Raw genomic sequence first — 12,893 nt, forward strand, 5'->3', positions numbered from 1 at the left:
GTGTGTGTGTGTGTGTGTGTGTGTGTGTGTGTGTGTGTGTGTGTGTGCACTACATGTTTGGATATTCTTTTTGCAGATGCCAGCTTTCATCATCATCATCTCATGTGGCCTACAGTGTTGCTTATTATCAGCATGTTTTTTTTTACCCTCTGCAGTAGAAAAGCAGGATGTGTGTGTGTGTGTGTGTGCGTGTGTGTGTGTGTGAGAGAGAGACTGTGTGTTAGCCTTACAAGGCCACGCTTTTTGAACCAGGAAACATTTAAGGATAAGAAAAGACGTGAGGCAATGTTTTCCTTCATCTGCTCAGGAGCACAAAAACATCCTCTTTGCCCTGAACACCTTCTCTAAGGGGATGTGTGTGTGTGTGTGTGTGCGTGTGCGCGTGCGTGCGTGCGCCCTGCAGTCCTTGAGGTCGTTGTTTTGTTCCTCATGTCGTGGTGAGCTATTCACACAGCCCACTTTCCCGAGAGATGTGAAGAGCGCTGGAGGAACAGCTGGTATAGCACTGGAGTTGCAGAACTGTGGAGGAGCACTTGTGCCAACTCAGCCTGTGAAGCAGGAGCGTGCAGCCAGTTGGAGACGAGGAGGAAAGAATTAAGTGAAGGAGGGAGGGAGATGATGAAGAGAGGAGTGTGAGGTGGAGAATAAAAGGGGAAGAGGAAAGCAGGAGAAAGGCAGAAATGATGGACCAAGTGAGATTGAGTCTTTTATGTCGACTTTTCCGCTCCTTCATTGTATTTATTGGTAACTAAACATGTTTAAGAAGAATCCTTTAGTTTTGCAGTACTTTGTAACATGGCAGATTTTCCAGAAACAGACAAAGTCCAGGGTGCATGTTCTGTGTGTAGTTTGAAGGTATGTTAAATGTTTTGTTGACTGTGCTCAGCTCAGTTTCAGTCACAAAACATGTCAAGGAACTGACCCTTCATAGCGACCGGCTACTGCGAAGCATGAAGGAAGCAGCTGATGTCAGTCCGCTAATGCAAGCAAATAGTTTATCAATATTACAGGCAACTAATTGTTGCAGCTCTTAATGGATGACCATAGGATAATATATGACCTTCTCTAAACTGTAGGAATTAGCCTGTTGTTGTCTCCCTGCTCACAGTTTCCCCCCACATAGTCAGCAATTATAATCATGGACAACATTAGTTACACTAAAATGTAAGAACATAGTCAGGTTTATTGGAGCCAGGGCTGGGCAAACTTAATGTTATCGGCGTTCAGTGCGATCTACTTCAAACATGTTTTTCATTTGGTCTGTGCACTGGTACATTTGTAATGCTTTCAGTGTGAGGCCATTCTCATCTGTGCTGCCAATAGAAGCGGAAATGCCTTTACTGCTGCCTACTGCAGTGACCTACACATACCACTCCACTTTATTGGCTGGTAGGGAAAAGTAATAGAAAACTGATCAACTTCTGTCATAACATTGAGATATATAGCAACTATACAGATGTAAATCAGTGCTCTCTTTGTCCCGTGTTTCCTCTCTTTGTTTCCATGAGCAATGCCTCCGCAGTGATTTTATAAAACTGTCTCCATAGACCTGGACCTGCCTGCATTCAGCTTAGTTCAGCCATAACTGCCGTTTTGACCTACAGTATAAAGACCAGTGATATTACTCTGGGATGTGCTCTACCTGCAGACAGGGTTTCATCATGAACAGCCCTGTGTGTGTGTGTGCGCGTGTGTGTGTGCGTGTCTCCAGAGTGCAGTGATTTGCGCTCTCAGCAGCCAGGGTCTCATCCAGACAATACATTTGGCAGATATAAGGAGTGAACCCCCAAGTCTCTGCCAGACGCACGCACGCACCCACGCACGCACGCACGCACGCACGCACGCTGTACATATTCAGTCCTAAAGTTTTGCCATTCACAGATGCAAATAATGGTTATTTTATGCTTTGTGCTATTTGTAAAATCTAAACAAACATATGTAATCTTTCTTACTTCAGGGTTTATCAACACAGACACCTTAACCTTCCCTTGATGCTTAATTGTGTCAGATATCCTTTGATTGTTCTCCTGCTTGCATTTTGGCTTGTGTACAGACGTCTGGTTTGCAGCTCCCAGCTCGTCTCTCTCTAAGGGACCTGGCGGGGCTTTACTTTGCAATCCAGGCCGCCAAAACTCCAGCTCTCATCCTCAAGAAAGACTAATGGCCTTGTGCATCTGGCACAGTTAGCGTAAAACCTCTTGCTGTGTTTTAAATTACACATATTTTACTTAGACAGTAGACAGAGGAAGATTTGGAGGGGATGATTGTAAGATTCAAACTTAGTGTTGTGAAGATGTGGTTCATGCTTTGTGTTGGGCCCTCAAAACTCTCTGCAAACAGTTTGATATCAGATTTAAAGAAAGAAAAACTTCAAATTCCCTGCCGCAATTACTGTTTTTCTCTTGTGCCGAACAGCTTTAGTTTGCAGTTTTTTCTCCTGCACAAGTAAGACAATTGTTCTCTTCTTCCCATTTTGAACGGTTTGATTGCCATTTTTCTCCTTTGTCTCTCCTAGTCTGACTTTCTCTGCAGCTGTATCCGAGGCAGAAAATGATGATAATTGTGAGAGCGTGGTCCCAGTCTGACGAGGACAGAGCTGTCCTTCAGAGTATCTTTCTATCTATCGACACGCCTGTTTCTCTGCCAGAAAATGACAAAAAAGACAGCTGATTGATCCACAGCTGATGAACAAACTCCGAATCAATTTGACTCTATTTTCAAGAAAATATGACCGTGTAGTTTGTGTGTGGAGGCAAACGGGCAGAGTCAATAAATGATTCATATATGGATTACAGAAAGAGGCAGATAATTGGGTCAGAACTGCAGTTAGTTCGTTGGATATTTGCTACGATCAGAGTGTGGGAGAGGGGGAAAGTGAGGGAATAATTAAAGACAGAAAGGATAGATGGATGGAACACAGAAGTTGATCAAATGCGTTTATACCTGCACATTGTAGTACAGAGTTTGCACGTGTTGTGTATTCATTTCCTTATGAGCATGTGTTTGTGTTTCTCAGAGGAGAGTAATGTTGTATAAAGCCCAGTAATCCCTCTTTTGTTACGACTGTTGTCCCCCATTGTGGGGCAGAAGTCAATTTCCACAAAGCCACTAGTCTCTCACTCGGTTCTGTTTAGTATTTCTCTCTGTGTGATCGCCATAGCAGCACTGGGGTTGTGCATCAAGCTGTGTGTTTGTGTATACAGTGAGAGGGCTAGTATAGACCTGTCCTCTCTCCCTGGGGGTATGTTTGGGGTTCCTATTTGGGCTTTCTTCTTCACAAAGACCCACTTCCCCTGTGAGGCCCCTAACACACACACACACAGCAAAACAACATGCAGGTATTCACGTGGGCAAAGTCACTCAAAGTACACAACTTCTTTTCGTGCACATTTGCTGATGTTCACACACACACACGCACGCACGCACACGCACTTACATGTTTTTTGGTGGCTGAAGTGGAGGTTGTGACAAGTGGCCTCTGGGGATTTAGTGCTTCCTGGGGAAGGTCACATTGAAGGAAAGACTTTTTTTAGATGGAGGGAGAGGGAGCAAAGAAAGAGAGAGGATTGGAAGGAGAGAGGGGAAAACGGTTGTCACAAATAATCTCAGGGAACACAATCTACCTTCTCTTGCTCTGCTTTTGAATCCATTCACGCAGACAGAGAGCAATAAAAGAAGTAGGACGTGCAGGAAGCAAAGGATTAAGGAGACTGATAAGAATTCCACTGCAAATTGCATTATGGTGCCCTTTGTCAAAACCTCACATACAGCTAATAAAGGTAACCTTCACTGTGTACTTTCAATCTGATGAAAATGTGTTGTTATAGCAATAAAATAAACCATGTTGCTACCTGTATTTGGAGTTAATACCGTATGAGATTTAACAAAACCACGTTTTTTTTCAGATTTTCTTGCAAGACTTCTTAAAAATAAATCAAATTTTTTTTAATGTCTAATAACATTCCTGCTTTCAGCTTTACGTTTTCGCTTGACGTTGAACTGAAAGCTGATACCTCCATGCATTCTCCGCTAACTCCGCCATGAAATATGTCCAGAAAAAAAAGGAAAGAAAGAAAAGAAACATCGCTCAGCTGCCACTAGATCACAGCAAGGCTTGAAAAGACGCCACAGAATGTGTGTGTTCGTTACTAAATCTTTTTTTTCTTCTGTAATATGTGTCAGTGAGGCATGTGCAGGCATTCATGAGTGGGTGTACAGTATGCGTGTGCATGTGTGTGGAGGTTGCTCAGTGTTATAAACACCAGTGGAGTTTGTTTACATGCTCGATATCACTTTGGGAAAGCTGCCGTTCACTAAGATATGCACACATACAGTATATTTAGTGTGTGTACAGCAAAGAGGAAGGAGTGTGAGTCTTTGTGTGTATGTGTGTGTGTGTGATTACTAACTCCTAATAGTCTATTTCTAACTGTCTGTCCAGATTTCAAGTGCAGCTTGCCAGGAAGTGTAATTTCCTGCTGAAGAGACTGATTCAGCAGCATCCAGCTGTTGTGTTTGTGTGGAGAGAAAGGAGACAGAAAGAGGAGGCGACTGCCTGTTTTTTTTCCATACAACTACTTTATAGTTGTTTTTCCAGGTGCCACGAGCCCCCATCCCTACCTTGCCAGCCGCTCTCCCCCACCCACAAACCCACCAATCATTCCTCCCCCCTCCTCCCAGTTGCTCTTTTTCACACTTTTAAGTAGGAAACTTTGGCTCCATAATTCTCCCGAGAACCCAGGATAGATCATATGTCCGCACCCTCAGTTGTAATAGTTGTAGTAACCTTTCAGTGTTGTCCTTTCTTTCTGTGGTTATTCTAAAAGCCCTGCATCCCTGTATGCAGTTCTGAACTTATATCAACTATTAGCTGCATGCCTGTATTGGCAGGGTCTTCACGAATTCTGAAGAATTCTCAATTATTTGATTTCAAGATGGTGGGTTTTTACTTTTCTGTTTTCTTTTAAAATCCTATCGTAGATTGAAATATGCGCTGAAAATAATATATACATAACTCGACAGTTTCTATAAATACACAGTTTGTTTGTTTAGATTTAGAGTGAGGTGTGTGCTAGTGCCTTCTCACCACAGTATTACATTTAATGTGTGTGTTTTACAGTAAGCATGGGCATAGGAGGGCACAGCTCTGAGGAACACGTTGCCTCTGAAGGGGGAGTGAAAACAGGAAAAAAAAGAAATGGGTGCAGTTCAGTGTGATAATATTTCGATTAATTGTGCAGCCCCAGCAGGGAGGGAGCTCTTTGCTATACCGTACACAGAGTTTGGAATTTTTTTTTGTTTCTTCTGAAGCAGTAGAAGTTAAATATTGCCTAAAGGCAAAAAATGTAGGAATGGAAAGCAACAGGTGTTTTCTCCTTTCGACACACCCGCCTCTCTTTTGCTGAGTCATGATTTGTCGGCGGGGTCAGAGAAACCTCTTTGTAGCTCTGCTGTGACAAGCGAGGGATTCGCATCTTTTTTTCTGCTTTGCCCGTTTGAACATTCCACGCTTCAATGTCTCGCTTCTGCCCCCTCCTTTTGATCTGTAAGTGTTTACGTGTGTATTTGAGGTTTGATGTTGCATGAAGTTAAGTGCGGTTTTGCAGGTTTTTTGATGATTAAGCTTCATAAGCCCTCTTATCAGCTGTCTTCTGGATGATATGCACTCACATGCACTCGCATTCACATTTATCCACCTCTTGCCAAACTCCTGATGATTTACTTTCTTTTCCTCTGTTTTTCTTTTCCCTCTTTTTGCACCCTCTCTCCTCCCTCTCTCCCTCCCTCCCTTCTCTGCTGACTCACAGGTGGTGTCCTCCCGTCAGAAACACAAACGCCCTCTGACACATGGCTGACAGCGGGAGACGGAAGGGGCGAGAGTGAGTACGGGACTGACAGAGATACAGAAACACACGCACAGAAAGAAAGAGGCAGTCGGCCATCTGTGGTCGGTCCCCTGCTATTCTGCAGCTGTGTTGGAGTCAGCAAACGGTTCTGAACTCCGTCAGGACTCCAGAAAGGACCCCAGAGTGAGATTAAGGGTGTTCTCCCTACATCTCATTGCTCAGGGGATGAGCCTCGGCTGGGGCAATGTTAAGGCCTCACTGGCCTTGGATGCGGCCCCTGGGGGTGCTTCTCCGGAGGGGTGGGTGATACCCCAGCTGGATCTTCTGCTGTCACCATCCTCCACAGCTGTCATTAGCGGCTAATGAGCTGCTGCTAGAGAGGAAACGGAGAAGGGGGCCTGTGGAGAGAGGAGGAAGTTACAGCTGTTATTAAGAGGCCCAGAGGTCTCGGACAAGGAATTTGTCCTTCCTTCTTCCTCTGCAAGACAGTGGAACCCTTTAAAGCTGTTTCGGGTGCCAGCATGAAAGGATATCGAATTTGGAAATAATTGTTTTTAAGACATCTCTTTTCAGGTGTTTTTTTTTTTGTTTGATTACAGTCTTGACATGCCTCTGACAATGGTCACTATGCAGTTAAAATAATTTTTTTCAGCAAACTGATTCAGTATTTAGACATAAACTTTTTTCTCTCTCAACTGAAGGAGTTTTGACATTTAATTCATCTACCGTTTTTGGGTCAAGCTATTTAGTTTTTGTTTTACACTTTGATATTATTTTCACTTTTCTATGTCCTGAAGGACATTGGTCACCATGGCAGCAGCCTATCGTGTCGTGGTGAGCAGTGTCAGCTGCTACAACAGTGTGGTAGTTGACCGGCGAACTCACTCCCATGCTGTGCACTACTGCTCGGGGCCATGTGGGGCGCTGTCCCAGGGACTAGACTGTACCGTCGCACACCACGGCACCTGTTCCGAGCTGATTGTTGCACCTGACACTGCATACACTGACGCAAACGGCTCACTCATACACTCCCATAACATGATCACTCAACAACTCCACAACCATAGTAAAGTGACTGTTACCATGGATACAACTTATAATGGTGGTTTAGACAGCAGTGGCAATTTGTGTTTAGGGGAGGATAGCCCCACATGGCGTGGTAAAAAGGCTCCCAGTGGCGGAGGCTCGACTGGGAACCTGAGCTCCTCTGGCAGTCTGAAGGACATCACCGAAGAAGCCATCAACCTGGCCAGTGGTAAGCTCAAAGAGTTTTCTTTTGACAAGCTCCGGCTCTCTTCCTCCAACCATGTCACCTTCCGGAAAGGTCGTAAGGTCCGTCCTGATTCTCTCAGCCGTCGCTCCACCGACCTGGAGATCATCTACGGCCACTTCAGCTCCAATATCACCACAAATGGAACTGCTAATGGGATGGCAAATGGCACGGGTCTATCTAATGATGAGAACCTGCCACCATTTGTGCCAGGGAAGGTAGCAGGCCTGGAGGAGACGAAGCTAAAGGGCAGCACAGCCACCCTGTCGGCCATCACCAAATTGAGTGGTGGATCAACAAGTAGCCTGTCGAGTATTGGGTCTTTGGACCAAAATCTGATCACAATGGCCTCCCTGTACCGCAACACTCTAGGAGAGGAGAACCTGATTGCCCGTCTGCTGGAGAAGACACGAGCAGAGGCGGGCACTGGGGGAGCAGGCGGGGAGGACATCCGTGCCTGCCTTGACATCCTGCTTAAATGTTCTGAAGACTTAAAGAAATGCACCGACATCATCAAGCAGTGCATCAGACACAAGGCTGGTGGAGGGCCAGAGGATGGCGGAGCCAGTCCTGACAGTGTATATCGGGCCGTGATGACCCGACTCAGCTCCTATTTGAAGAGAATACCTCTGGAGCTGGAGGGAATTGGAAGTTTGGGAGGAAGTGGACAGGGGGGTCAGGGTGCGCTTGGAAGCGGCCACAGCGATCTGGCTGAGCTGGTCAACACTCTTCACTCCATCCAGCAGGGCGTGTACTCTCCAATATTTGGCAATGAGCAACCTCCTCGCTATGAGGATGTGGTGATGTCACCTCCCCTATCAAAGACTGCTCCTCATTCTACGGCTACTCTCTCTCCTGTTTCATCTTCCTCCTTGTCTTCTTTGAAATCAGACTCCATCCATACAAAACCAGTCCAAAGTTCCCCGTCCAGAGGCACTCCACTGACAAACGGACTACAACATCCACATCTTTCTTCTGTCACACAACACACACTCTCTCCCCCATCTGTCACATGCTCTCCATCCGGCTCCTCTCCAACACACTCTCCTTCCCCTCTTCGTACCTCCCCAACCCCACTGTACACACACACTCCTCCAGCATCCCCCATGGAGGCTCTTTATATTGAGGAGGAGGCAGATATGGGAAAGACACCTGAACAAGTCTCACAACAGACACACACTCCAACTAGAGGGGTGACCGCTACCCAGAACAAAAATGGGATTACATTGGGTCAACACATGCACCTGTCTTCTCATCCACACACGCTTCATAACTCTTCAAATACTTTGCCGGACAGCACTGGCTACAGCCCCACTTGGCCTTCCTCTGCCTCACTAACAATCTCAGCACCCAAAGCGGTGTCACACAGGAATGATGACATTGACAAGCTGCTGATGGACTTAGAAAATCTGTCTCAGAGTATGAGCCACCCCAAAAACACTGAGCCTCCACTTCCCGCCAAAACCAGGAAGAGAGAAGGAGGCCAGGGAATCACTTCCAGTGAGGCCCTTACTCAGCCTAAAATGGCCCAGTTCCAAGTCCAAAAGTCAGCCAACCACCTAGCCATGAATGGCCCTACCACCAGGACTCCCACTCCTCCCCAGGGAGAGAACAGTGAAGCTGTAGTGGGAGAGGAGGAGGATGGGGCGCTGCTGCTGAGGATCCTTGAGAGCATTGAGAGTTTTGCCCAGGAGCTGGTGGATACTGGGGCGGGGAGCACAGGGAGTGCTGAGAGGAACAGTGGGAAAGAGCGGGAGGTGATGAGGCTCCTGCAGGATACACTAACCACCACTGGCAGGGCTGATACCCCTCTGGAGAGCACAAGCCCACCAGCTGCTCCCATTGCTCCCTCCATGCACACACATGCAGCTTCACAAATCCCAGCTATACCGACAAAACACTTCCTGGTAAACACACCTGCAGTTTCACCTGCACCGACGCCTACATCTAAAGTTGCGTGCAATGCTACATCCGAAGCGTCACCAAAACCTACACCTAAAGCTGCCCCCAAACCTATGCCCACACCTGAGCCTAAAACTGAGGCTACAGATAAAGTTACAGAAGCCTCTACAGGGGAGACTGACACAACATCCATCCCTGCCCCTGTAATGTCTGCACCTGCAAGCCTGCATTCCTCCACACATTCAGCTGAACCTACACCTGTGGCTGCACCTGAAGCTCCAGCCCCTGTTGCAATCCCAATTGTGGTAGCCGCGAGAGATGCTGTCGGCGACCCTGTTGCTGTGAGAGACACTGGCTCAACCCTCCTCATCCAGCAGACTCCAGAGGTGATCAGAGTAAGTCAAAGAAACACTAAGTGGGACAGCTTTCTTCATTGAAGTCCCATTTTTTTTTATTTTGGAGGGTATTTGCATGCTGTGCAGCTTTGATTTCATTGATGTTCTCGGTAGTTGCACATAGTAAATATGTGTAATATTATATGGAAAGTTGAGTAAACTGATTATGGATCATAATACAAAGCAACATCATCTAGGTGTGTATTTTAAATGTTACTGTTGCCGTGGTGGGCAAGAAGCCTGAGAGTAACTGACTTATAGGCGGACAATCAGGAACCAAGAAACAGAGCGATTGACAGCATTAGATTGAGAATAGCCAATTTGTAAGAAAGCATCTGTTGCTTTCAATACATGTCATATTAAACGCCCAGGCAAGGATTCTATCGCTGTGACACAACAGGGTTGATGCCAGTGTAATTGATGGGCCGTGATGAATAGTATTCATTAGCTGCGATGAACACGCTGATGGAGTTTCCCTTTCTGGGCTTGAATAAAAAAGGCTGGTCCTTTTGAATCATGGAGAAGTTAGGAGTGGCTCTTTGTTTACTTTTCCTGGTTTCTAACTTGTGATGTGAATGTGTATATGTAAGTGTGTGTGTGTGTGTGTGTGTTTGCTCCCCTTTCCACCCTGGGGAATATTTAAAGGTAATTTTGGATTACAGAGGGAAAGAGAGGGTAAGGCAATTAGAGTTTGTGTTTACGTGTGGGTGGGTGTGTGTGTGACTTGGTGTGCATAACTTACTGACACTGCCAGAATAAACTTAGAAAGGGGGGTTACTTTAGCTTATCTCTGATGTGGGTGTTCAACAGCACATTATGGATTTAGGTAATTATCTATGACAGACAAACACCAATTATCAACACCGAGACAGAGCATCAAATCATTACCGCCTCACTTCCTTTGTTTTCTTTTCTCCTTTACTAATTTGCTTATTTCTTTGCTCTCCCGTCATTCCTCCTTCTCCACACCAGTCTCCCGCTGTTTGTTTGTGTGCATTCACTGAGCTGTGTAACCTTATGCCCTGCTGATATGTAGGGCACCTATTTATGAGGTTACCATGGTAGCTGCCACAGAACAGAACAGCCAGCAACCGAACACATAATTACGCGTCCTGTCTGCTTATCTGTCCCTCCTTCCTCTCTTTTTTTTGATATCCTGCTCCTCTGCCTCCACATTTCTTGTAATCTCTTGCATATTTCTTTCCGCCTTTCCCTCCATTTTCTGCATCCGTGTCATCTTTTGTTTTTCCTCTCCGTGTCCTTCCTTCAGCTGGAGTCGGTCTACGTTGACCACCACTTCTCTTCCCGCCCTGAGATTGGCCGCTGTGTTATTTTGGGAGCGGTGAATAACAGTTGTTGCTGTGTGGAGGGCAGAGAAAACCAATGGGAGGTGCTGATTGGAGCACAGCAGGAGGGGGGAGGAGGGTGGGGTAAGGTGGGGTAGGGTAGGGGGGCATTTGTTGGCACACTGAGTGTTAACGGTGTCGTTACCCTCCAACCCCTGGCACAGCTAGGTGTGAGCGAGACCTAAATCTGTCCACCCCTCTGTACTATGGCATCCCGCTAACAGACTCACTGTCGCCACAGTGTAAATGGACCTGGATGTGTCTGTGTGGGTGTGTGATGGTGTGCATGTTTGTTTATGTGTGCGCATCAAGGCTTTCTCACATGTCCAGGTGCTCCTGTATTAATGTACGTGTGTGCATTTACATATGTGCCCATGCATGTATATATGCACACAGGTGTATTCATACGAATTCGAATGAATGTGCGCTTGACCAAGCATGTGTGCGTGTGTGTGTGTGTTAGTTGGCCTGAGGGTAAGTTGACCCAGCTACTGTGGGTCACAGCTGAGTTTGAGAATAGCTCTCCGACACCCAATACCAACTCTGGCACTCTGGGAATTATGCTAATATTCCTCAGCGCCAACCCCGCCTCCTGCCGCAGTCGCACATTAAACTGCCAATCAAACTATAAACAAGGCATGCCCCCTCACACACAAGTGTGACAATGCCCTTGCATTTTCATACACAACTATGTACACACTGCACCTTGGAGAGGTGTAGCTGTGTTTCCCGTGGCATTGTCATGGCTTTGATGGGAAGCTCTGCTAAGCCCTCTGGGTTGACACTGGCCTCAGGCGGTAGCATCCTCATTTGTGTGCATGTGTGTGTGTGTGTGTGTGTGTGTGTGCGCGCGCACACGTGTTTATTGTTGATTCTGCTGCTAACAGACTAATACAGGGCTTTCTGCACCTGTCAGAGCAGACCCATTAATCTCCATGGATACAAGGAAGCCAGCTGATATAAATCAGAGGCAAGGCCACAACAGTCAAACTCAGAGAGGGGAGACGTGGCAGCAGTGATGCTGAGAGCAGAGTCGGCTAAATCTGTTCGTGGTACTTGAGGTCAATGGCCCTCCAGTGGCAGTTGGTCTGTCTTTCTCTTACCCTTTTTTATTTTTGGCAAGTATAAGAAGAGATATTTCAGATCACATTTCCCTGCACCTAAATCCGACCTGTATGTTTTTGTTTCAGTGGGGTTGTTCCAGTGCAGTTGATGGCGACATGATTTAAAGACACACTCCTGGCTGTATGCAGAGCTGCCATTCTGATGGCTTGATTAACCCGCTGCAGATTTGAGTGTATTTGCCAACTGCTGTGGACGTGTTGCTAGGCTAGGATACAGCTGGTCAGTTACAACTCCAGTTAGAGTTTGCTGTTTATGTTTTTGCTGTGTAGTTTTGGGGTTCTAACTGCCAACATTACCACTGTGAAATTGAAACCTGCCTTTTAAGTGGAATTCATTTTCCTTTGTTGCAGCAATTCCACAAAATACTGTGTGAGTGAATGATTTCAGCTTGTTGTTGAGGGAGGAATGAGTGCTCCTCTTTCTGACTTTTCCTGTCCATATTTTTTAGCCAACTGAGGAAATAAACTGTTGAACTTTTTGGCACAAGGACGCTTGAAAAAAGGATAAAGGGAGCGATAAAGAAAAGCGTGGGGTCAGAAAGGAAATAACAGGAAGACAGGAAAGCCAAATGAATGAATGACTGTCTGTGTGAGACGGCAGGAGGGAGACGTTTTTTTGTCATCTGTGAAGTTGACCTAGAGAAAAGAAGAGTTCATAGGGAGTTTTTGAAGAAGAGGAACAAGCGAAGAAAAAGAATGGAGATGAGAAAGAGACTCATGGTGCCTTGGGAGGGGGGTGGAGTTAGTTGGGGTGGGGGTGGGGGGGGGGGCTGCAGTGTACAGTTGTTGACTTTGGGTCGGCAGAGGATGACATCATTCCTCGGCTGCTTCCACAGGAAATAAGGTCACAGTGGGAACCTCAGCCAAGCGGGGAAAGATGCCTGTTTCAACCTAGGCGCACAAGCATACAGATGAATGCATTCATTTATACACGCACGCACGCGCACGCGCACACACACACATACACACACACACACACACACACACACACACACACACACACACACACA

The 12,893-nt window shown here is 46.4% G+C and overlaps 1 protein-coding gene across 1 annotated transcript in view; it reads left to right on the plus strand.

Moving 5' to 3' along the window:
* Positions 1–1,861: 1,861 nt before the first annotated feature.
* ppp2r3a (protein phosphatase 2, regulatory subunit B'', alpha) overlaps positions 1,862–12,893 on the plus strand; it is a 28,528-nt gene continuing 17,496 nt past the window's right edge. The window contains exon 1 of the mRNA XM_031847546.1: positions 1,862–9,413. Coding sequence (XP_031703406.1) covers positions 6,657–9,413 — 2,757 coding nt within the window. The 5' untranslated portion in view covers positions 1,862–6,656. The remainder of the gene's footprint in view (positions 9,414–12,893) is intronic.

This window comes from Anarrhichthys ocellatus, unplaced genomic scaffold (assembly GCF_004355925.1).
Source record: "Anarrhichthys ocellatus isolate YVR2014 unplaced genomic scaffold, GSC_Weel_1.0 scaffold7, whole genome shotgun sequence".
Taxonomy (NCBI): domain Eukaryota; kingdom Metazoa; phylum Chordata; class Actinopteri; order Perciformes; family Anarhichadidae; genus Anarrhichthys; species Anarrhichthys ocellatus.